Here is a 27718-nt window from a genome sequence, read left to right as displayed (position 1 = left end):
ATGAAGCTGCAACATTTCCAACAGGGTCTGTCGACCTTTTTGTTTTTACTTTTCACTTCGCTCGCTGCAAAAGTTCGCAGGCGTCAGAAGGCCGTCGACGTTTTTCAATTTTGGTTCTCGTTTTATATCGCCTTCTCCGGACACTGAGTTGCTTAAATCCCGCTCGTTTCCGCATCGAAGACGACTCGCTAAATTCAATTTTATTTCCGCATTCCGAAATTTCATGAATATTCACGGGCGCGCTTGCCGTCAAAAATTCGGTGGCTAAGTAAATTTCTTGCCCTACAGATGATTTTTTGTTCAGCATGGAACCAGCCAAAAACCGATAAACGCCGCGACAAGTTCTGTTATCCTTTAAATACAACTTACCAATAGGTCGCTTAATACTCGGAACTTTTTGTAAAAAATTTTACGCACCCTATACGACAAAAGTTAGAGCACCGAATGCGATTATAATAAAACAGTATTAACTATAATAATAATAATAATAATAATAAGATTTGTTCAATACATATGGTGGCACACGTCAGGCGTTAAAAAATATAGGTTGTTGAAAGTCTCTGAGAGTGGCGAAACTTTGGCTAGTTAGGAATATGTAATTTCGTTATTATAATATGTCCCATAGATACCGGGAAATGCAGAAGTTGGGTATCTCTACTAATGAATTTAATTTTCGAAAGATTTTAATAAATTTAAAGCGGGTAAAAATAGTAAAATCGCTTTTTTTTACGCTTAAATAATAAATGTTTACCCTTTCCTAGTCAAAACAATGTTAGCTTTACACTTATGAGTGCCCTCTATTAATTAAGGTCAGACTAATACCGAATTGACTTCGTCAAGTGGCCCCCTCAAATGTCACTATAACCAATTCCCAAATAACGTGCACGTTTTGCGCGACCGAAACGAAATTTTGCACACCTTTTTTAAATAAAATGTTCTGCTATTTTTTTAGAGGTTAAAAAGTAAAAGAGTATCTTCTGCTATCCCACATTATTATATTTGAATGTTGCGCAATTTTGTACAACCAATTTACTGAGAAAAGCTATGACCTTGGAAAATTTGAAAATTTCCTCGGACTTCAAGAAAATTACTTTCTTGTACTGTTAGAATCTCTGAATTTTACGCAATATTAATCAATAATGTTTCAAAAAGTCAAAATTTCCTCCACGTGCCCAACCAAATTCAACCGTTCAATGTTGTGAAATTAATTTAAAGTATTGCGCAGCTTGCTACGATGATGACCTACTCGCAAAGTTACAAAAATTTGGAGAGAACGTGGAGAGCAAGTGTAATTCATCGCAACGCAGAGGTAAAAACCGAACTGACTTTTATTTCATGTGAACAGTTTGTCCAGATAATAATATATAGATAGATAACACTGCTCCCTCAGATTTCTTGAACTTCCCTACGAGACAGTCATTTTAATTTGCACTTTTTTTGCCATCTTGCAAATAGTCAATAGTTATTTACGGTGTAAGTTGGTTACGTAAAATTTAGTCATTTTAATGGTATAACAAAGTGTTTACTGTGGCATCGGATATACATGTAAGAAATAATAATAAATAATATAAGAAAAATAATAAAATAGAACACAAGATAGAAGACATCTTGAAAATATTAAAAGAATGCACAACACAGTGCTTTAAACAAATGAATTCCGCGACCCGCTAGATCAACTACAAAATAGCCTATCAAAAATAAACTCTCGGAGCTAGTTAAAATCCGAGTGCTTTTATAGAGCCAGACTATCTTCCCCGGAAAAATACCAAAGTGGGTTAGTTCCCATCTTCTTCTTAAGGTGCCTAATCTAATCAGTGGATGTTGGCGACAATTCTGGCATGTTCCTCTCGATTTTGTGTGGCTCTGAGGAGTGCGTGCGCATCGAGATTTGTCCGACCCTAGCCATGAGTGATTTCTCCTTCCGTTGCTTCGTTTTCCTTCTATCTTTCCTTCCATTATGAGTTTCAAGAACGAAGTATATTACCCAGATAGACAGCTTTTCTTCTTTTTATTATTGGCAACAATTCTCTTTCTCTGTCCATTCGTCCAATCCTTCAACATTTGTTTTGTGATCTGTCCAGGGAATTTTGAGTAGTCTTCTAAATATCGACATTTCAAAGGCCTCCAATCGATTCATCACGTTGGCCTTTATGGTCCAGGTTTCTACACCATATAGCAGTATGGAGTAAATGTAACATTTTACAAAGCGATATCGAAGCGTTTTACCAATGATGTTCTGGCTTGCTCGATCCTGCTACGTATCTCTAAGTCTGGATCTAGATCTTAAGTTATCCAACTACCCAGATATCTGAACCTGGTGACCTTTTGGATATTCTTGTTTTTTACTCTTATATTTAATTGCATGTTTCGTGTTCTGCTAACCATCATTATCTTCGTCTTGTCTATATTGATGTTCAGTTCCAGTCGTTCTCCTTCAGTGTTTATTCTATCTATTAGTCGCTGTAGCGCTTCTTGGGTGTCGGCTATTATGTTCATTCATTATTCATAGCGAAGGTTATTAACAGTCTGTCCGTTGATTTTGATTCCATCTTCAATATCTCTTAAGGCTCTATCGAAAATCGTTTCAGAGCAAAGATTAAAAAGGATGGGGGACAGAACACAGCTCTGTCGTACACCTTTTTCGATTGGGAAATATGATGTAAATTTCTGTCCTACTCTCACTCTACTATAAAGTGCTTCTCTTGTACCAAAACCCTGTCTGAAACCGATCTGTGTGGAGCTTATGTCTCTCTCACATCTGTTGTATATTCTTGTGTGGATTATCTTTAAGAAGAGTTTTAGGACCTGGCTCAGTAAGCTGATCATTCGGAATTGATCGCAACTACTAGCGTTTGGCTTTTTTCGGAATGGTACAAAGATTGATTGAAGCCAATCCTGTGGTATTTGACGGGACCCATAAATATCAATAATTGTCTAATAATATAATATATAATATAATGTAATATATTGTCTTCACACAACATTGTTAGAACCTCTATGTATATGTCGTGTGGGCGTGGTGCTTTTCCTTATTTGCTCTGTTTAATTGCCCTTACTTCAATATTTTAGGGGAGGGTTCACTTTTGTATTCACATTCAGAATTTCTTCTAGTGTTTTCTGAGTATAATTCCTGTGTATAGTTTCTCCAATGTTGAGGTCGATCCTTGGGATCAGTGATTAATTTATTGTTCTTTACAATACTGTTAAAACTACAAGGTTTTGTATGACGTGTTACTTCTTTAACGAGTTTGTGTATGCTAAAGCGGTCATGTTTTTCTTCCAATTTCTCTATTTCTGCGCATCTGTCTAGCAGCCATTGTTCTTTGGCTTTGCGGATCTCTTTTCGTATTTGTTAATTTTCTGATATTTTGTTCGGTCTTTATTTTTAAATGATCTGCTATCATTGATAATATTTCGTCAGTCATCTATTTATTTTTTTTAAATTTTGGGCATCTTTTTTAATATATATCTGTTCCAGGATACGTTTTTACTCCATGTAATCCATTTCTGTATCTTTGGTTAATCAATAGAAAGTCTTCTTACGATGTTGTCTTGCGTATGCTCTGGGACTGCCAGGTATAGAGTCTCCGTGGTGGCAGTGTGTACCATGTATTCGACATGATTAATTTTTCTTCTTGGCAGAACTGGCTCCTCTAGAACCTCTTTCGTTACGATCTCCCAAAACCAAAATCACCCACCATTATATCAGAGTTATTATAAGAGTCTCATTCTTCTTGATCAGTTGCATTAACTCCTTGATCTCTTTGTACCATTATTTCACTCCATTTTTGGGCTTGTCCAAGGTTGGTGCATAGACTTGTATGATGTTAAGGTCAATATGGTCGGCTTGGACTTGTAGTAGTGCTGCCCTAATGAGTATGCCACGAAGTTTATTACTGATTTGTTTGGATCTGTAGTTTCTAGAAATCCAACTCCGTTATAATGATTTCCTGAGTAATATAGTGTCGCTTTTTCTTTGCTGCATTTGCCGCTGTTGAGTCATCTGATTTCGCTAAGACCTTTGATGTCTAAGTCGCATCTTTCCATTTCTTGTATTAGGTTGTCTAATTTTCCGGCGGTTTAAAGACGTTTGACGTTCCAGTTTTAGTAGTTTGAAGTTCCAGAAGTATCCAGTTTTAGCTTTGTTTTTTTTACCACTTTCGGGTGGTCTTTACCATTGTTTTTCTTCGCAGAGATTCTTAGCACCCCTTGGCCACTTAAGGCCTGCCACGGACTAGGGCCGTTATTTGCGTTGTTTTTTCCATCCACAATATTATAACTGGTTAGGTTCGACCGATAAATAATGCCAGTCAAAACTAAACATTCCAAACACCCAAATGATATATGGGAAAATATCGACCACTTAAAAGTAAGGACTTCGATATACATATATAGAGGGGGAGATACTTGACTGAGCCTACCGAATTCGGACTCATCTTGTACATCGTAGACAAATTTTGAATATGATTGCTTCCCTGTTTTATGATTATAGTAAAATTAAAATAAAGATTTAATTTCAACGTCCTGTATTTTTTTACGGTACAACAAATCTTGTTATCTTGATGTATAGTATTCACCTGTTGCTCTGTAAGACAGCCCGTATAAACAAACTTCGGAGAAATTTCGCCCGAAATCTCTGGGCGCAACCCCCGGCCCCACTAAGCGACCGATTTAAAAGGAGGTCCCCACGGCTCCGTACACCGTAAAAATTTCCAATTAATTAAAGTGAAAAGGCGCCTGCGACGGATTCGGTCCGGGTAATCCGGAAAAAACCCTTAATAATAAATCGTCGCCGCGTCTGCTTTTGACTTTTTATTTATTTTTATCTCTCGGACCGTGACACCAGGGCACGTGGCTTACCGGTGACGGGGGTTGCGACAGATATATGCTGGTGTGCGTGACCGGTAAGATGTCTCTTTGCCTCGAACCGGTGTACAGGGCGCTCAATGCACTTATTTTCTGAGAAAAATAAATTCACGTGTGCGGTATTAGTAGCGAACTTGATCTTAACTCGGCGGCGTGGTAGAAAACACTGAACCAAAAAATTAATAAAAAAGTACATCGAATCAATAAACGGCAACGTTAATTTTCTTGGCCATTAAGTTAAGATATTTGTACGTAAATTCGATAAAAACTAAGCATTATTTAAGTATTACTCAACCACCTTGAAGCGGTCGGGAAGATATTAAACTACCCCCAATAAAGAAATAATCAAATATTCGTTTTATTTATTTCGGAATCTCAAAAAAACCTGACGTCCCAGATATTAAATTAGACCATTAAAGAGCCACTTAGGAGAGCTTCAAAACGATGTATTACTCAACCACCTTGAAGCGGTCGGGAAGATATAAAACTACCCCCAATAATGAAATAACCAAATATGCGTTTTATTTATTTCGGAATCTCAAAAGAAGCTAACGTTGTCCCAGATATCGAATTAGACCATTTAAGAGACACTTAGGAGAACTTCGAAATGATGTACTACTCAACCCCCTTGAAGCGGTAGGGAAGGTGTAAAACTACCCCCAATAATGAAATAACCGCTTATTATTAATGTTATAAACAACATGTTAGCTGTAAATTAAAACAATGAACAGTGAACATAGATCTATGGTTACCGGTTATAAATGTTGTGTACAATATACATTAATCTATAAGAGCTACCCATAAAAAAAATAAACAGCAAACATAGAGCTATTATCCCTATTTATTATTATTATGAACGCCACACATTAATGTATGATAGCTGTACATTAAAACCATAAAAAGTAAGCATAACTCTGCGATAAGAGGTTAGCAATATTGCACACAGAATGTACAGTTTTTTTTTCTAAAATAGTATCAGCATAGGAATATTTTTAAAATAGCTATTTTTTGAGATCGAATTTCAATTCACACATTTCAATAATTCAGAAAAAGGTTTCCTTTAACAGTGGCATGTTTTTAATTGTGAAGTTGTTAATTGTAAATTCGATTCAACGAGTCCGAAGAATTAAAAATATACAGAGTGTTTCATTTAAAATAACAAATTTTACATAGAAATCTTCAGAATATTCAACCCTATTAACATACCAAATTGCATAATTTTATCTCAAGCCGTAGGTTCGTTGTCACTCGCTATATGTTATATAGAGTTGGCTCTACCGCACGTTCCTGGGCTAGTCCGTTCTTCTAGTTTCTGCACTCGCTGATTTTTCCCACCTGACTAATATGGCACCGTCTGTTCTGGGCAGAGTAGCAATCATGCGGGTGCGGTGGAAGTCACGGGTTTCTTTATAGATTTTGTCAGTACCTCTCTGCAGTTAACTGTGTCACATGCTGCTGTAAGGTCGATAAATATAGTACCAGTTATTTGACTGTCCTCAAAGTCATCCTTAATGAATTGCGTCAGATCAAGTATCCGTGGGATAGAAACTTTCCCTGTAGAGTCTGGATGCAACCTTTTCATTCACTAGAATGGCTGGACGTGACATTGGATCTTACGCTAACAGCTTTATTTATTATTTATTGTCTTGTGTATATCAACTTCTGAGCTTGCAGCTGCGATCTGAAGCGCTTCAGAACGACTGGATGCCTAAAACCAACCCTGTTCGAAAGGATTGGAAGGGATGTGGGTGAAACATATCCGACCTGAGATTGCTGTCGATATGGGAAAGAAAGAAAAACAAAACCAAAGACCCTCTACATTGGCGACAACCACCAAGTCTACAAAAGTTTTCTTCTTCAAATTATTGCGCTAGAGGGTTCGGGAGAGAAAAATCGTGTTGAGATGTGGGGATTGGTCAAAACAACAACAATTGCTTTTCCTGTATGAAGGACCCTAATTCGAATAAGAATTGGGATTCCAAGACGCACCTCTTGGTCTGCCTCATGCTCGAACGGCCAGCTCAGATGAAGGAGCTATTTCTTGGAAATGACAAAGCCATAGCGGCCGCTAATTACTGAGAAATGAGTGTCTGAACTGGTTTCGAACCTTGAGACTCTAGAGGGGAACCACATGTTTCTCAAAACATTTAAACGAAGCATGAATAACTTTAAAACAGATATGGAATGCCTTAAGTATGAGAAAAATTTTAATGTTATGTTGCATTTTATTCTGGGAAAATGCTGCACTACAGCCATAGAATCCTTAATTTTTTTGTCATTCCTTTTTTTATTTTTGACTTTGCTTCTCTGTAATTTCGTATTATTTATAATAATTATTTATTTTTTAATCGTAACGCATTCGTGGCGCGAATCTTATTATATCGGAGTCAGATTTTCGACGTGAAAATTAAGGCGAAACAAAAGAGTAAGTTAGTAAAAAAAAAGAACAAAAACAAATCCGACGCTTCCTATTAACTCCCGCCCTCTCGGGCTGAAAAATAAGCTGCTTTAAATCACAAAGCGCAGTTTCGTTTTCTCTCAATTCGTAAAAATGGGCTCAGAAAAGTCGGGCGTAATCTGCGCGAGAGAGGAAACTTTTCGCGGGCGTTTTTTAATCCGCCTAGGCTGGGATGCGAGTGCGATTTGGTTCTCTCTCCACAAACCCTGACTTACTGGTTGACTATTTGGCTGACTGACTCGATGGCTGGTTGAATGCCTGACAGACTAATTGACTGACTGCCTCCCTGGTCGACTGATTGATTGACTGGCTGACTAATTAACTATCTGGCTAGGTTTGTGTTTGTCTTTCTCCTATCTATCTATGCCCTGTTTGTCTCGCCCTTGTCTCTCTCCCTTATGTGTCTATCTATTACCCGTTTGCCTCTTATCTGTATGACTTCACGTCTCTCTCTGATCTCCTGTCTGGCTTCCTGCCCCCTTTGTCTGTCCCCTGTCTGTCTCTCTTATGTGTCTATCTCGTTCCCGTTTGCATCTTATCTGTATAACTTCACATCTTTCTTTCGTGTTTGTCTCTTCCCTGTTTGCCTCTCTCATGTTTTTCTTACCCATGTCCGTCTCTCTGCTGTCTGTCACTTCCCTGTCTGTCTCTCATCTGTCAGAATTATCAACTCAGACTCGTGACCAACGCGGTCTGCCTCTATTGCTAGATTTTCTAGATCTTCTAGATCTAGCGATCTGCTAGTTGTGCCAGCACTGGTAATACGGTAAAGAGTACAAATGTTTTAAACTTTTTTGTAAAAAAATTACTTGTATGAACAAATGTCACATCTCCATTTTCCATTCGAAGTACTTTTGACATCGAAATGATTTCGATTAGCTATATTTGTTAATGTAGAAATTTTACCGTGAAAAGCACTAATTTGGCATTCGGACACAGTGGCGCTGATATTTCAACCAACCGTTAATGTAGTTTGCTGTAGATCTGGGGGTGAATATCGTACGTCTCTAAATATATCGTCTTCGCTGTTAACGGCTATTATGAAAATAACCTGCTGACTAATCGACATTGTAGGACAGAACACCAGAGACTTTAGGATGCTTCAAAAATATAAAGATTAAATATTGTGTTCCGTTGATTTAGATATAATAAAATCACATTAATACTAATAGAAAATATGATGACGCTAAATATATACAAATTATGGATAATTACCTTAATTAAGTACGTTTGTAGTCAAAATCTGATGCTGATAGTGATTATGCAACAAATGCGGTAAAAGGCATTTGACTCACGAGTTTATTTGACACGAGCGGAGCGAGTTTTTAATAAACGAGTGAGTTAAAAAGTTTACCGAACGTGTTGCATACTATACTTTTTCTACGACCGTTAGTTTTTGGGTACATTCCCGCAAAACAACACGAATACATTCACTGACATGACCGTCAGAATTGACAAACGTCAAAATTCAAGTCGTGGGAAATATCTCCGAAAACATCCGATTGCTCCAAGCCCGTGCGGTACAATCCCGGAAATGTCCGAACTGGCTCAGATCCGTGGGAAACGAAACTGAAGTGGTAAAGTGACGCTTCCCGCATGCTAGATCGGTGTGTAATTAGGCATTTTACAGACGGGAGTAGATAAATATTATTTTTCTACTCCCTTCTGCAAAATACCTAATTACACACCCATATAGGGTGCGGGAAGCGTCAGCGCCAAAGGCCAAAATGGTAATACTTTAAGACACACCACACATTTGAGTGAAAGCTTTGGAATTTTACGCAATCTTAGCAAAAATGTCTGCCGTTTGTGTTCGTAAAAAAATTCAGATTTTGGACTTTGATCCTAGATTTGGTATAAAAGGCAACTTTTCGGACAGCGCTTTGACGGATTAGCCCGACGAATGTTGTGACGTCAAAGACTGGAGAAGCATTCAATTAGGCCGCCGGATTAACAGCGCTGCCCTAAAATTCGACCTAATTGGTTTAATTAATAAAAGGAACGTCCCAACCACTCGAATCCGAATGCCCATTTCGTTTGCGCAAATTTTGCATAAGGGTAATGCTGTATAACCACACAACGTCGCGAGCAAATTGCCGCCTCCGCCATATTGTCAATAAGAAGATTACCGTTTTGTACTATTGGAATTGCACACCACTGACGTTATAGCTGAAGCAAACCGGACCGGTCGCAATAGTTACCACGATAAATATCACACATTCAAAAAGGCAAAAAGGAAAAAAATGCAAACGTTTGCTGGACCACGAAGGCGTAGAAAAAACTACAAAAACCAATCAAAAAATAAGTAAGAACTAAAAGTTCAGATTTTCACGAAATTATATATTTGATAGAAACACGGACTTGTCGAAACAATTGTCATATGAAAATATATAATTTCGTGAAAATCTGAACATTTAGATATCTTAGAAACTGCTGGCGCAAAACAATATACAGTTGCCATAAAGTTGCGCAATATTTTCACATTTGGATGCCGCCATTAATTTTAAAGATATTTTGTGCAGCATATTATAGTTAAGTTTTTTTTTAATATTTATTTATTTGCAGAGAAAAATGAAGTCTATAAGTACAATAGTCGAAATTTTAAGAAATTGTAAAATTTTACAGTTATGATATATTATTTAAAAAATTAGAGTAATTTTACCCATAACCAAGTAGTTTTTGGTCCTTAATAGTATATTATGCAACGAGTGCGGTAAACGGCATTTGACTCACGAGTTTTTAATAAAATAAAAATTTTATCGAATGTGTTGCATACTATACTTTTTCTACGACCGTTAGTTTTTGGGTACATTTTTGCAAAACGACACAAATACATTCACTGACATGACCATCAGCATTGACAAACGTCAAAATTCAAAGCGTGGGAAATATCTCTGAAAACATCCCATCGCTCCCAAATCCGTGCGGTAAAATCCCGGAAATGTCCGAAATGGCTCGGAATCGTGGGAAACGAAACTGACGTGGTAAAGTGATGCTTCCCGCACGCTAGATCGATGGGTAATTACTTATTTTACAGGATTAGAAAAAGCAAAAAACACTTTATATTCTGCATTAGTACTTAGACGTTATAAATACACATCTAAATATTTTAGAGGTAACACAAAAGTAGGTTTTTGAATTTATTTTTGCTTAAAATAAACTTTCTCCAAAGGACTCCGTATCGTATATACAGGATTTTTATTTAAATTTTGACTCCCACCCATAGAGTTTTTTATAAACGCTGTGTGATTTTTTTCTCTATTTTCTTCTGAACATAGCAATAAAAACGAACGGTCGTCCCAAAGATAACAGCGCCACTTTTTTAAAATAGAGCATCCCGATTTCAAAAATATGAATTTTGTCGATATTTGGTTCAGTCGTTTTTGGGCAAAGTCGCGCATATTATTCGAAAGCAGATTGGCTTAGAAAAGTGATCATTTTTAGCCCAACAGTTACCCAAAATGAAAATTACTTTACAAATTTTCGATTTAATCTCCATGGTTTGACCTGCACGGGAAAAGGTTTTCTCTTAACTTACTTGTGATTCTTTTCGGAATGGTGTCTGTTGTGTAAAACCATTTATTTTTCTGTTCTTTGTCTATTCTATTTTTTAATAATAAAATCAAATTACTTCAAAAACGGTTAAAGCAAATACTGATGGTTGAAAACTTAATTAAAAAATATACAGGGTGTTCCATTTTTTAAGTGATTTTTTTTTTAATTGCGACGCTCTTTGTTTTATCGGTACGTTCAGAAGATAATAGAGAAAAAACATACAACTTTTATGTAGACCGTTATTGTCTATCGCCTTTAACAGACTCTGTATGTGGAGACGAATGTCAAAATAAAGTAAAACGCTGTACAAGTAGTGTAATATGTATAAGGCATCCTTTTTATTATAGAATGTCATAAAACATGGCTACAGAAGTTTTACATTCTATGATCAGCAGTTCATGTCGAAAAATAAGTCGGAATTTTAAGGTAACGTAAAGTCACGAAATTAAGATTGGGTATTTTGAGGGACGTATCACACGTTTCGTACATTTTTGTCTAGGTTAGATTGCAAGAATAGATTCTCAATTGCTGTAAAAAAAAACGAAAATATCACAACACTTCAAAAATTCAAAACGGTATAACAGTTTCATAAATATTTGCCTTTCGAATAAAAAAGAAGAAACATTTTAGCGCACAAACAACCTATAAATCTGAACGCCATCTGGAGATATTCCACACCAATCTCCTAAATAAAGCTTCCGCGTCCCACCAAAAAGGAAAAAAAAACACGGCCAAACGATCTCTCCTCTACGTCGTCGTCGAAAAACATTTTTCCTCATCGGTCGCGCCGCCCGTCGAAAGATCCATTAGTCAACCAGAAATATATATTTTTGGGGATTTACTCCGGCGTATGTGTGCGCGAGTGTGTGTGTGTGTGTGTCGCCTTCATTTATTTTCCATTAACGCCGGCAACCGAACAAAGTATATCATCAGGCCTATACCTAATATAATGGAGATGATTCGCGTTAGTTACGTCATTGGGAGTGGGAAGGAAAGTTTTTTAATTGAAATCCATTTTCTCTTTTCATTTCGAATTTAGAAATTTCCAGCAATAGGTCCAGTTTGTCATATGGCGTGTGAAAAAAAATTACCATGTTGCTGTAACTAGAAGTTATAAATAGTATAAAAGGCGCACTGATGTACTTATGTTTGTAAAAACATTTTTGGTTGATATTTAAAGGACGACCAACCATTGACATTCTCCTACAAATTAACCAAAACTACAGTGTATGCCCAAATGTCTACATTTGCATTTTTAAGTGTCCAGTACTAAACATTGCATTAAATTTAATTTCTTAAATCTAATGAAAAAAGTTGTAGCAGGTTTTTGTTTAATGCACATTAAAAACACATTAAAGACAAAAAAAATAAATCAAAGTAAATAAGACGGATCATTAAATCATTTTCCGTGAAGTAATGGTTAGCAGGTGTAGTTTATGCCCAATATATTAGATATGTAAAAAAAAAGACGGACAATTATTTGCATTGCATTGCATACTTAAATACATATTTTAAACAGTTTAAACATGTATTTTGTTTAAGTAAAAATATTGCAGTGTCTTCTACCAAGTCAATTCCAATCCGGCTTGTGGTTTTTTGTTTAGAATAAGTAAAAAACTCATCTTGCAAGTTCCAATAACAAACAACAAAAATTGAAGGGAAACCGCAAAGAGGCCGCTCAGTCTTTCATCGCAATTTTATATAGTGATTCCGCATATAGTCAATGAAAGTGTCGTGTCCCAAATATTGTAACAAGTTATAAAAAATGCCAATAAGAATCTGGTTAAAAAATAGGTCATGTAAAATTGGATTTTATGTACCCAGTTTAAACATACAAATTCCCATTTCTCTTTTTTTGGGATTATGAGTTTTCCACAAGAGTTAACACGTGGCAAATACATACATTTTTGCAGTTTAGCCAGTTAACTAAAACGCGTGATAGCTAAATTGACCAAAATTAAAGAACAGCGTACCGAAATTTTGATGTCCACTAAATACCATTAAAAACGTCACACCGAAAACTTCAATTAATAAAGAGTGGTTCCTAACAGCTTGCTTATTTAGCATTTAATTCTTAGACCAATGTCAAGTGCAATATGTAAAGTTTATGTTCAAGCAGTTTTAAATATCTTATCAGGCAGTTGACGTCCATTATTATCCATACTTCTGCTGTTTCGTTTCTAAAGCTTGACGTTCTTTTGATGATTCAGGGTGCATTCTAGATAGCCTCATAGAAAATAATCGCAGGGCGCTAAATCAGACGACCATGCTGGCCCTCTTAAGGAAATGTGTCGCCCTGGAAAGTATTGCAGCAAAACAATCATTGACACACGAGATGTGTGTGCTGTGGCACCGTCCTGCTGGAACCACACATCTCTGTTGACAGAAAGAACCCCTCAATCATGTAGACATAACATAATCAGAAGAAAAAGCAGAAGAAGTTCGCTTGAAAATAGCTTAAACCAATTGTTTCAACGATAGTGCACTCCAAACAGTCACACGTTGTGAATGTAGGAGATTAAGCAAAACTTTACGATCCCCTATTTTGAGGTGCCTACTGTTAGAGGGCTAACCAGAACAATAAAATTATAATTTGAAAATGTATAATACATATATTTATTTCTTTTAATGAATAATTATTAAGTTTTTGGGTCTAAACGAACGGTGATCAGTCCGTCAGCGAGGTGAAACGGTTCGCATCTGAAACAAAAAAAAATAACCTGAGTACCAAAGATTATTAAGATTCATGAAACAAACTGAATGTTACTTAATATCACCAGAAAAACACAGATAACAGATATATCTTGCATAAAATCTGGAACTGAGTTTAGGTTGGCACTAAGGGCACAACCACACCGGCACTGAAGGGCACAACCACACCGGCACTGAAGGGCAGCAACACCCGGCAGTGCAATAAACAACAAGTCATAATATACTGAAGGGCATCAGTTTATTGGTACTAAGGACAGAACACACGTAGTATGGTCTGTTCATAGATATAAGAAAATGACCAATTGCTTTTGAATAGCATTATCCAAGGGTGGTCATTAACATACAATGCAACAAGATTATTACCTAAAGTTTCGGAATTTAAATTCAGGTAAAATTGTGGTCCGTAATAGAAAATAATTTTATACCTACCTGTGTTTAATATTCTTTGGTTTGGTATACTACTTAGTTTAAGTTTATTAGTAATCGTTCTTATTTAGTGTGTAATACAGCGTGTGTTGAATCGTGTGCGAATTATGCAAAATGTGTGCGAGTCTAGTGTATCTCAGGAGATGCTCCCGCCGAAATGTAGTAAACACTATTCTATTGAGACTAAGGAATAACCAATGTTTATTTGACGTTCATTCAACGTGGTGCCAGTAAGCAAGCATCTTTAGAAGAAACATACAGTGATAATTATGCAAAAATCTAGAGCATACAGTTTTAGGGCTTCCACCTTACCACTGTATATTTAATCCCATTGAACATGTTTGGCACCAACTTAAATCTGCCATTCTTCGAAACAATGTTTTTCCCCGTGTTAGCTCCAATGTCCTCAAACTTATAGAAACCGAAGTTTTTAACATCCTTCCACAAAGTTGGGCAAATTCTGTTAAACATGCAGAAAAGGCAGAACAATCGTATATCCATATTGCAAATAATAATTAGAACAGGCGATGATACCGATAGTGATACTGATATATTATGCGAATAATTTTAAGTAATTTAAGTAGTTAATAATAATAATTTGTAATTTTAATTTAGACTTAAATGTAAATACAAACATAAATAAATAAATATTGTTTAGTATCTTTCCTAACAAAACCCCAAATAATTAAATTCTAAATAAAGTACGGACCTGTTCGGTCATATTTCATTCTTACAGCATGCCCGGATCTTTCCTTAATTCGTATCAGTTAGTCACTTTCTTATCTCTATGACCAGACTTTACCTATTTCAATCACTAGTGCTGATTATTCCGGTCGTGCAATGGATACTAAGGGCAAAGACACGCGAAGTATCCCTGTCGCAAATGACCACACCGGCACTGAAGGGCAGCAACACCCGACAGTGCAATAAACAACTCAGGCCATAATATTCTGACGAGCAGAGACACTCGACAGTAGCCACGACTTTCAACCAACAAAGTAACAATTTTAAAATAGTTCAAAGAGGGTACATGTTAATATTTAACTAAATTCCTTGGGTTTATTTGAAAAATTTAAAATGAAAGCGATCAATGAATTATTTGATACTTTGGTATTTTGGCGAATAAAACAAAACCATCATGAAATTCAACTAGTGTAATGCCGGAAAGATATTTCTTAAACTGTTACTGCACCCCAAAACTGTTTATTCTAAATGACGCCCTTCTACTAATCGATATTCTGGCAGAGCGAGGGGCGAGAAATGCGGTTTTAAGAAAACATCTGGCTTACAAGTAGTTGCTTATTGCGTCGTACGTACAAAAATTTTATAGGGTAGCTTAAAAAAATATGTGTCTTACACTACTCACACTATTCATCGAGCAACCGTTGAGCGCCAAATTCAAATCGCCGAGTTGCTCCGCCCGAGGCTGACGCCGTTGTTGCCCCTGTTGACGCCGCAATTCACACATCTCAGAAAATAATCTAAAAGGAAACGACGAAAAGAAAACAAGGCTAAAAGAGAGAGCGCGTGGAGCGATTAACTCCTCTCGAGTTAATTAATCAAACGACTCGCCGTTAAAACATTTTTTTTAATTTTCTCCCTCGATTACGCGTCCTTCTCTTCCTCAATTTTTTTCCGCGGCCGGGTTCGCGCACTTCCTCCCACTTTGTGTCGGTTTGTTATATCGCGAGTCGGGCGGACGACGACGGGAAAAACTGCCGAGTATCTGCATCAGACGTTTCTATTAAATATCTCATTAGTTGCTGTTGCGGCTTTTCGTGGATATTTTTCCGCCGATGCTATTTTCCGTTTTTTTTATCGTCCCGCAGCTGATTTTTATTGTCCCCGAAAGACGTAATCAACACTATATCTTTGGGTATCTCACGGAGTCGAATTTCATTTCAAGCACATTAATTCATGAATTATGTGCGGTGTTAGAGAAAAAAAAAGAATAATAGAAAAGCAAAAATATGAGTAAGAGCATGGAAAAACCAAAGGCAAAATTTAGGAGCAACAATTATTTTGCTGAAGGCATTTTCACGTGAAGATCTGTCAGCTTACCGAAATCACATCAAGAAAAAAAATTAGAGACTTCCTTCCACATGACATCGGTTGTTTATAAATTGAGCTTGCTGACGTTTTGCCAATTATCATGTTATCAAAAGAAATAAGAACGCAACGTGTCTTTATGAAATGTTCAAACATTTGATAAAGACACGGTGTTGTCGAAACAATTGTCATGTCGAAATATCTAATTTCGTGAAAATCTGAACTTTTCGTTCTTATTTATTTTGATAAATAGATTTTCATCGAGTAAAAACTAATTCAATTATCGTGTTGACTTTTTTAGAGTTTAACTGGGAATTAGTCATCCGAGACAATATTCATGCCACTCCTTTAGATCCGCCCCTCATAAAATATAAGGGGTGTTTTTTTTCGATGTATAGAAAAAACTTTAAGTTGCAATAAAACAACGATGGACATGAATTTTATTTATCCGAAAGATAATCTTGTGGCATTTCATTTTAAATATGGTTTCTGGCATATGACTGCCACGGTTAGCGCGGATGTAGTCCAATTTTTCCAACATTTGTGGCCGTATATCGGCAATAACACGGCGAATATTGTCTTCCAAATGGTCAAGCGTTTGTGGCTTATCAGCATAGACCAATGACTTTACATAGCCCCACAAAAAGTAGTCTAGCGGTGTTAAATCACAAAATTTTACAGGCCAATTCACGGGTCCAAAACGTGAAATTAGGCGGTCACCAAACGTGTCTTTCAATAAATCGATTGTGACACGAGCTGTGTGACATGTTGCGCCGTCTTGTTGAAACCACATCTCCTGGACATCATAGTTATTCAATTCAGGAATGAAAGAGTTAGTAATCATAGCTCTATACCGATCACCATTGACTGTAACGTTCTGGCCATCATCGGTTTTGAAAAAGTAAGGACCAATGATTCCACCAGCCCATAAAGCGCACCAAACAGTCAGTTTTTCTGATTGTAACGGTGTTTCGACATACACTTGAGGATTAGCTTCGCTCCAAATGCGGCAGTTTTGTTTGTTGACGTAGCCGTTCAACCAAAAGTGCGCTTCATCGCTAAACAAAATTCGCTTATGAAAATCGGGAACAACGGCAATCTCGTTTTGGGCCCATTCGACGAATCTACGCCTTACTTGATGATCGTTTGGCTTCAATTCTAACTAACCAAAACTAACCAAGATCCTTCCGCAAAATCTTCCATAAAGTGGACGGACACAGATCCAATTCCTGTGCTGGATGGCGAATGGACTCATTCGGATCTTCCTCAATGCTACGCTCTACAGCAGCAATAGCTTCTTCTGTACGCACCGTACGGCGTCTCTGGGGATGCGAGTTATCAATAAGGGTAAACGTGGTGCGAAAACGTTCCATGGTTAATCGAATTAACTGCTCTGATGGACGATTTTGTCGACGATAAAATGGACGTAGTGCGCGATACGTATTGCGCACAGAAACATTATTTTCGAAATAAAATTGCACTATTTGCAAACGTTGTTCAGGCGTGAGTCTATTCATGATGAATTGCCAAACCAAACTGAGAATAAATCACTTGACAGCTGTTAAATCGGTCGCCATCTTGAACAGTAATGCCAACTTAAAGTTCTATACATCGAAAAAAAGACCCTATATAAACATCTACAGAGCAGAATGCGATATAGTTTCTGAAGAAGCCAAAAACCATGTTTGATTTATAAAGAAAAGCAGCAGTATCATCTAAGAAGCCCGAATGGAATGGTTGACCCTCAATTAAAAATGGCGAAACCAGATTTGACTAAACAAGGTACTAGCATAAGGCAAGCTGTATCACCACAAATATCAAACTAAACACGTAAAATTATGGACGAAAACTAGTAAGAACGTCATACCCTGAATACCTAATTCTTCCATAACGCTTACATAGGCAGCATCTCTCCCGTTTTTAATTTAATAATGTACACATCTAACATTCCGCAAACGTTCGTAAATTGGTAAAAAATGCATAAACTGGGGATGCGATCACCTGCTGGGCGCTATATTTTCATGCAACTAAGGGTGTGTCAAAATTTTCGCTCTTTCGCAAAAAACACCATCAAGGTTACTTGAAATCTGATTATTCCTGTACAACTATTGAAGCAGAAACGCACGTACTAGCACAAGCAAAACTTGCGTCGTGTAAACGCCGCATTACTTCAATGAAAAATAGTTGACAGAATATTATAAGAAATTACTTCACTCGAAGCCGTGCACTAACAACTAATTGTTCGAACCATGTACGAAATAATAAGAAAACATATTTAGATATACTTATTTTAAATTGATTTTTTTTGCCTTTTCAATTGAAAAATGAAATCACGTACTTATTTTCATACCAAAAAGTGCTATCGTAATGAATTAAAACATACCGAATTTGCTGACAAATAAATATTCGGACGCATTTAAATCTTTTACTTTAAATCGAACATTAATAAGAAGTAACATCACCTTTCGCGACAATAACAGCTTTTATGCGTTTTGGCATGGAATCTACCAAAGTCTTGCAATATTCGGGAGTGAAAGTGTTCCAAATTTTGGTGATTTGTGCCTTTAATGCTGGAACTGTACGCTGAGGATTGTTACGCAAAGTCTTTTTCATCCGATGCCATAAAGGTTCAATAATATTCAAGTCGAGGCTACTTGATGGCCACGATAAAACTTTCATATTATGGTCCCCAAACCACTTTTTTGTTGTTTTCGCAGTATGGTGTTGTTGTTGTTGAAATATAAAATTTTCATTTCCAAAAGTTCGTTCTATTAATGGAATCAAACTTCTTGATAAAATTTGTTGGTATTTTCCTGCACTTACAGTACCATCAATGAACTCGTAGTTGCCAACCCCTTTACCACTCATACCCCCCAAATCATAACACTCTAGGGAAATTTTACCGTGCGCTTTAGACAATCTTTATGAAAGGCTTCTGATTTTGTACGAATCACCCTTTTTCGAAAATCGCCTACACACACATCAAATTTTGATTCGTCGCTGAAGATAACGTTACTCCACGTTTCCGTTGTCCAGGATATTTTAGATTTTGCCCAATCCAAACATTTTTTCTTCTGAATAGACGATAATAATGGTTTTTCCTTTGCCTTTAACAAAAGTAGATCACAGAATATTAATAATTTTTATATTGAAACAGGAAAAATTGTAAACTTGCCGTATAAAAACTCAAACCAGACTTATACATCCATTGTCTACAACATTCCCTGGAGACATTTAAGTTTGCCTCGTAATTCCATTGCGCTTGAATTTATCGTAAGACGCTTCGTCTGCTAGTTTTACAAATCTTGACCAGAATGCGACGATCTCTTTCAGTGATTTTACGGGGTCGGCCTGAACTTTTACCACGAACGCTAACTCCGCTGTCTCTCCATACTTTTTTATAATATCCCCGACTGTTGGTTTTGTGATACTCAAGTCATTTGAAATTTTTTGCTTTGATTTACCTCTGCAGTACTGAGATATGATAATTTCTCGAACTTTTTTGTTTGTTGCAACACCACGCGTCATTTTCTTATCAACTATTATACAAACTTGAAAGATACAACCCGAACTGACATCTTATTTATCTAAGCACACTACATTTTACCATCAATAAACATTCGCGTCCGAATATTTATTTGTCAGAAAATTTGGAATGTTTCCGTAATGTAAGTCATGCGAAATAAAAAATAATTGCGTAAATTGATTGAATTTTTTACATTGCCCGTTGTTAAGGCTCGTATATACCTCCCAAAATATTGGATCGTTTATATAAGTGAGCACGATCTACCGAAGTAATATATTTTCAGCGCTGCGACGTTCGAAAAAGTAGCATCAACTTTGAAATTTGATATTTGCGACACCCTGTATACTATTGAATTTTCCGATCATCATCAATTTCCAGTTGTTTTTGCATAATACTTGCTAAAGAAATTATTTATTTGCCTATTCTTTTTTCAAAACATAGTTCCAATTAAGTCTCTATTACAGCCATATTTGAATTCGCAGGGAATTGAAATTTTGGATATGGCTCGCGAAGATCTCATGCAATAGTTTTATGTAGATTAGTTCATCCTGTAATACACGGGGGTGCGATTTTTTCAAACTGAACATTTTATCAACTATTTTGATATGTCAATGATCCTGTACCTAAATATTAAGGACTCCGAAATAAAAGAAAGTTTCTATAAAAATTGCATTAATTGGTATATTCACTTTAGGATAGTCCTGAAATTGTAAATCAATTCGATTGAACATTTAGAAAACTTGACATTTGACGGATTATAGCTATATCGTAAAAGTCTCCGAAATGGCGAAAATGAAGAACTACTCAAATAAAGTTTTGATGAATTCGCTTATTTTTCCCGAACAATATGTACAAAAAATAGCAAGAAAATTCATTAAGATTGATAAAAAAATTTCTAGTCAAAGCTACGTTTAGTATGGTCGCGCTAAATAACAAATACGGCAAAACAACCTACAGTTCAATCGAATTGCTTGACAATTGCGTGTCTACCTAAGCCAAATATGCCAAATAATCCACAGAAACTAGCATTTATTTTGAGGCCACCAGTGTGTATTAACTTGCCATTAGTCTATGATTTTTGAACAAAAAACGAAAATTATGAAATAGTAGTATATATGTATGTATGTATTTACATAATATATGTACATACAATTGTATTGTATATGTACCCAGTATATATAAACATAGTATGTGTGCAAATATACATACATATGTATGTACATATTAAAGTTTACTCTTTCACTGGAAAAAAGTCAGTTATTTGTGACTGACGACCGGATTTCTTATTTGGGTTTTCAACAAAAGCTTCAATTTTATTTAAACAATCATAGAGGAAATCGGTTGTGTATTCAGTGGTTTTCAAATAGGAACGCAAGACAATCAACGAATTTTCAACCAATTCATTTGAAGGTGGTTGCTGAGAATTATCTTCCAATTCATCCTCCATCGTGTCACTTTCGCAGTCATCTTCGATGTTTAACCGGTTTGGATCTGCAGGACTCGATAATATCTTCATCAGTAGGAAACTCTAAAGTAACAATATCCTCATCCACATGTATAAAATCGTTGATGGTGCTACCTTCTGCTATACCTCTAATGTTTGTCCAAGCTTTAAACTCGATTTCTATTTGGATTTCGTCTTCACTCTTTTCCAAAACCAAAACCGCCTTTTTTAAAACAATTGGAAATTGTTTGAGGCTTAATGTCGATATTCCATGCGGTAGTTACGTCGTCAACACAATCCATTAGTGTAATGCTATTGTTTTTGTTTTCATCGAAACGTTCCATTGCGGTGATGACTGAATGTTTATTTTTTAAAATTGTAGACACTGTACTTGCCGAAATTCCATACTTCACAGCTACATCTTTATTTTTTGAGCCACTTTCCACTTCTTTTAAAACCTTGAATTTTTGATCAACAGACAAAGCTTTTAAAGTACGTTTTGATGACAAACACACAAAATTAATATGTTTTAGATCTCATATGCTTATTTATCGTGAAAACGGTTTGTTTCTTGGAAATAAACAAGCCTTTACTCCCAAAAATGTATCACCCTGTACATTTTGAGAGTATCTAATATACTTAAACTGATGATCTTCTAGATCTAGATATATCTTTAAAATTCACCAAGATATTTCAATTATATATTATATTATAGCTCCGGGGCTGACCTAGGTCAGATTTATGCTTAGAATGATGAAATATGCCACATATTTCAGTTTATGCCGTATATTCTGAATTACCCTCACTGTTTTTTATTCGAAAGATATTTATTTGTAGGCAATTGTAGGTATTGAATTACGCTAAAGGGCGCAAGAAAGCCAGTCGTCGAATAAAATTTATCGTCCTCAAAAACGTCGTCGTCGTATTTATTCATCAACTTTTAATTATCTTCCAAAGCGGTGGTGTAGAATTCAGAGTCGGTTAGGACGCCGGCGAGTGTCGGGAGGAATGTTATCTCACAACCAATTTATTGCCCCTCAGCCAGTTGAAAGTTTAACGCGGCGAGCGCTTTTTTGAGGCGATTTACATCTTGAAACGATTTTCTGGAAAAATTTCGTTATTTAACGCGAAAAGGAAAATTAAAATCCGGGTTGGAGCAACCCATTACCATTTTAAAGGAACACCGCAATCGATAGTTATGGTGGACAAAAAGTTCTGGACAACAACTATATCTTGTAGAGGTAAAATAATAAAACATCCTGCTTATTTTTAAATAATTGAAGTACTTGAAATTACCTTTTCAAAAAGATTCATGGAGTGGGCAACAACTGCACATATAGGCTGTGCACCACTAGGGCGCAGCCGATTAACTCCGCGTGAAAGAGGTCTAGTTCACCAAACTATATACCGTTTTTACGAGATGATTCGGTATTAAACTTTGGTAAATTTTTATGGTTTAACCGCAGGCCTACCTCGCTTGGGTTTCTCTTTGTAACCCTCAATAAATAGATTCGCAATTCCACAATTACGTTCCAGAGCCGTACTTCGGTACGTGCATACAAATTTGTGTTTGAGTTTCATCGGTGAAATTCCTCGATTATTATTAGTACAATTTTTTAATTTTTTTTTAGCTCTTACCCTCTCAAATTTTTCTCTTTGATATAAAAAAAATCCTCACCAAAGATCAGCCCTTTAGCTCTACTCTAGGGGTCGCTATTTTTATTTTAGTTTCCGATTTAATTAACATGGGAAAAATTCTTTTTTTACTAAAATTAAATTTACGTGTAACGTTCGAGATTTTTTACAAAAAACCAATTTATATTGTTAAAGTTGAGTCTTTGAGCTTTGCAAAACCAACAAAAATTTAATTTTTTTTTTAGCTCTTACCCTCTCAAATGTGTCTTTGTGATATAAAAAAAATCCTCACCAAAGATGAGCCCTTTACCTCAACTGTAAAGGGTCGGTATTTTTAGTTTCCCATTTAGTTAATATGGGAAAAATTATTTTTTCACTAAAATTAAATTTATGTATAATGTTCGCGATTTTTTACAAAAAACCAATTTATATTGTTAAAGTTGAATCTTTAAGCTTTGCGAAACCGTATAACAAGGTATGATTATCATTAAAAGAATATTAATTACAGTCATTTAAAAATTACTAAATTTTGAAATTTTCAGAAATAGCTTCTAATATTTTTTTATCAATATAATTTCTTAAAAATTTTATCCTAATTAATAGTCAGTTTTTAATTTCTATGGATTTCAAATTTTAAAATGATGATCAGTACGTAGTGTAGGTGGCAGCACTAATTATATCAGATCATACCGTACAGTTGTCGAATGTTCAGTGTCTGCAACACATATATTATTAATATTGTGTATTGTCATTCTTTAAAGCTCTCAGTAATTTCAATTATCATCATTAAAATGGCTGAAAGTAAAATTTATTCGGTTGGTTTTTCATGTGGAAAATAAAGTAAACGAAAATTATCGAGTATAAGAAAAGTTTTACAAATATTTTTCTACAAGCATAATAATGATTTTGACTGTTTAACCGTTATGCCCAACTAATTTCAAAAATATTTATTATTAAGCTTGATTAAAACGATTACTGAAACTTTAAATAAGAATTAGTATAGGTAGATATTTGACGGTAGCAAACAAATTAGGCACCATAAGGCCCTACTGTGTTCACTGAGTGTATGCGTGCTATTTTTCTGTTTTATAGATTATTTTTCTATACCGGAAATAATTTTATGTATTGGGTTAAACCTATCACCCGTCACGACATGTAATATTTAAACAAAAAATATATCTTTATTTCGTTAAAAGTTAAAGATATCCTATTCATTTAAATTCAGGTGATTTCAAAATGTTCACTTTAAAACCATAACAAAATTACTGCAAATTTTCCAGTAAGTGGAAATTCTATTCCAAGCTTTTTGCTTTTGTTGTCCAGTCAGTATTCTCCTCAGGATAAAATAAACTTAGACTTACAGTATTATTAAAAGAAAAACAACTAAACTTCACAACAATAATTGCGTTTAAGTTCAGAATGCTTAATTATAATGTTCTTTTTTTATATATATTTTTAATTTATATCCAGTGATAATCGTCTCGGGCGATAACATAGCCCATAACCTTGTTTGACAGGTGTCCGGATCAAAAAGGGGGGCGGCGGCCAAATTAAATTACGGATTATCGGCGCTTCGGGTTTCAACGGGCCCCGCCGCCCCCCTATTTTCAAACGTCAATAGAGCAAGATTACCGGTGGGGGGCTTAACCAATTTCCTCCTTTCAAGGAAAATGGAGAAAGCGTTATCGCGCGGAGCCCGAAATACGTCGGGAATTTTCTCCTTGTCGTTTCCGATTTTTGTAGCGCGCACGTCAATGACAGTAACGGCATGCTTGTCGTTTTTCTTTCAGCGATGAAAGGCCGGATAATCGGCTGTTCGCCGCACACGGACATCTACTTTCTGGAGACCGCCGACAGCACCGCCGCCAAAGACGAGGTAAATAGCCCGATAGAACGCACTATATATACATCACGTTAATGTAGGGTGTAGGATTAGGCTAAATTACGATTAGGAGGCTGACGATGTTCTGGCCGTCTATTGCGATCAAATGATTTATTGCGACACACTCCAAAGTCTGAACCTTCTTACAAAGTGTGAAGGGGTAAAGTCCGTTCATAGATATAAGAAAGTGACTAACTGATACGAATTAAGGAAAGACCCGGGCAAGCTGTAAGAATGAAATATGGCCGAACAGGTCCGTACTTTGCTTAGAATTTTATTATTTGGGGTTTTGTTAGGAAAGATACGAAACAGTATTTATTTATTTATGTATGCATTTATGTTAAAATCTAAAATAAAATTACAAATTATTTTTATTACCTACTTAAATTACTTAAATTTATTCACATAATATATTAGTATCACTATTGCTATCATCGCCTGTTCTAATTATTATTTGTTCTATATTATTTGCAATATGGATATACGATTGTTTTGCTTTTTCTATATGTTTAACAGAATTTGCCCAACTTTGTGGAGGGATGTTAAAAACTTCGGTTTCCATAAGTTTGAAGACATTGGAATTAACACGGGGAAAAACATTGTTACGACGAATGGTAGATTGAAAACTGTATGCCCTAGATTTTTTGCATAATTATCACAGACGTATTCCTTTTGTAGATTCAAGCTTTGTAGAACCTCAATTAATTGCTTTTTGGTATAATCTTCGTGAAAACACATGAATATTTGGAACTAGTTTGTTTTTAAACCAACTTTCAAATAAATCAGCGGTGGTGTCTTTATGGTAATCCTGAGAAGAATCTTTAATATTTTTCGCAGACAGAGAAAGTCCATTTGGAATCCAACCATATTTAGAGCCAGCATGCAAAATAGTTATTTTTTTACCTCTTATTGATGGTGCGTTTGTTTTACACTTATCAGTTGAGTCAACCCAACCCTTTTCCGGGCTATCATAAGTGCCGAACCAGGTTTCATCCAAGTAAATAATTGGCCTTTGTTCTCTGTAAAACGAGTTCCAGAAGATTCCATTAAAACTCGCCTTTTGTCAATTTTTTAAAATCTAAAACCCATGTGTTAATACACTTCCATAAGGTAGTTCTGCCACATTTAACACCGGTTTCATCTTTTTCAGCCTCCTAATTAAGATATCTAATGTAGGCACGCTTTGTTCCTCGTATAACTGGTAAATTTTACGCCGTATTATATCTTGAGCACTTTCATCTACACTCGAGAAAATATCAGCATCGCTTCTTTTTTTCCTCGCTGAAATGGGATTATTCACAATTGTCCATACAGTTGATGTTGGAATTTTCGTCAATGTGGCCGTTTCTTCTTAAGATGCTTGCTTTCTGGCACCACGTTCAATGAGAGTGAAATAAACATTGTTTATAACTTCCTTATTCTGAATAGAATTGTGTTTTCTAAATTTGGGCGGGAGCATCTCCTGAGATACACTAGACTCGCACATATTTTGCATAATTCGCACACGATTCAACACAGGCTGTATTACACACGAAATAAGAATGATTACTAATAAACTTAAACTAAATAGTATACCAAACCAAAGAATATTAAACACAGGTAGGTATAAAATTATGTCCTATTACGGACAACAATTTTACCTGAATTAAAATTCCGAAACTTTGGGTAATAATCTTGTTGCATTGTATGTTAATGACCCATTCAAAAGCATTTGGTCACTTTCTTATCTATGAACAGACCATAACTTATTTAGATACTGAAATCTGAGGGCTCCGGCTCCCAGTATCGAATACCTGATACTTCCCACCTGCAGGACCTGCATCTGCACAGTATATGCTCTCCGTGTTCCTCATCTTCCAAGTATAACCGGTATTCGTCATCACTGACGATGCCGATGGTATTTAAGGCTACAATATGGATAGGAAAATTTTCATATTTGATCTGTTGATTGTCGGTCGTGCATTCCTTTCTTTCTTTCTTTCTATCACTATCTTGGAATGAGCCAACCCTGGTAATCGCGGCCAGTATGTGAAATTTTCCGCTTCAATCCAGACTTTGCCAATTAGCGTGAGATGAGCTAGGAGGTTGACTTTTTCGTTACCTTCCAATTCACTATGTCCTAGTGTCCAAATCAGTGTTACTTTACAGATCTCAATCCAGTGCTCATATACCAATATACCAAGACCGATTGATACTTTGGACTTTTGGTGCTTCATATAAATGGCAACCCTAATTTTTTCAAGCTTCTTCGAAAAGTGAGGATAGAAGCCGTTTGAAAAAGTCTGAAGCTAGCCCACGTTACCTTTCTCTCCCTCTCTCCAGATAGATATAGAGCGAGCGTTGCCTCCTTAGGGTTTCTGTGGCCGTCGTAGCCGGGTATGCCCCTGTAGCCTAGCAATTTTCGCCTGGGTCTGGGTCGACGGTATTTTGCGCCCCCAGACCTCGCAGCCATACGTGTTCATATGCATTATGACCATCGTGTAAAGCCAGTATATCTGCTTAGGATTCGTTCCCCAAGTTTTTGTTAGTTTTGATTGCTTTATTACTTTTTCTACTCTACTAAATGTTGGAAAAAGTCATCGAAAATTGGACGTCCAGATTGGACTACATCCGCGCCAGCCATGGCGGTCATATGCCAGAAATCATAGTTAAAATTTGTTGCCACAAGATTATCTTTGGGATAAATAAAATTCAGATCAATCGAATAATCGTGGATATTGGTAAAAGTGGATACTTACACACCTTAACTTCAACCCCGAGAAGATATGTAAAATAAAAGGAAAACATATGATAAAATATAAGGTGCCAGAAATATTGTAGAATGCATGAGAAAAAGCCTAAAATTTGTATTTATTTCTATTGGTACATTTCTTAATTTGTTAAGTTTAATTTCAATTGCTACTCTTTTAAAGGTAAACTCATTTTTTAATTGCAGTGTTTTAGCAGGAACTCGTATTATAACTGCTTAAGAGAAGGACTTTTGAATAGTTTAAAATTGTGTTTAAGGCGGGTAAGCCTACCCCAGAAACGAAGGTTTAACGTATGTACATATGTTCTAAGACGCAGTAATTGGCTCAAATACATTGGACTTCTGTTTGTTATAATTTTGAAAAATAAGATTGCAGAGTGCAAAAATCTTCGATTATACATGTTTAGCCAGTGGGT

General features: G+C 36.0%; 1 protein-coding gene across 1 annotated transcript in view; it reads left to right on the top strand.

The window, feature by feature from the left end:
• LOC132700030 (uncharacterized) overlaps window positions 1-27718 on the top strand; it is an 85758-nt gene that overhangs the window by 40495 nt on the left and 17545 nt on the right. Inside the window, exon 3 of the mRNA XM_060667105.1 lies at window positions 24462-24547. Within this exon, the coding sequence (XP_060523088.1) occupies window positions 24462-24547 (86 nt within the window). The remainder of the gene's footprint in view (window positions 1-24461; window positions 24548-27718) is intronic.

Source organism: Cylas formicarius, unplaced genomic scaffold, assembly GCF_029955315.1.
Source record: "Cylas formicarius isolate icCylForm1 unplaced genomic scaffold, icCylForm1.1 PGA_scaffold_10__41_contigs__length_53128322, whole genome shotgun sequence".
Lineage (NCBI taxonomy): Eukaryota > Metazoa > Arthropoda > Insecta > Coleoptera > Brentidae > Cylas > Cylas formicarius.
This window is presented reverse-complemented; position numbering and strand designations above follow the sequence as displayed.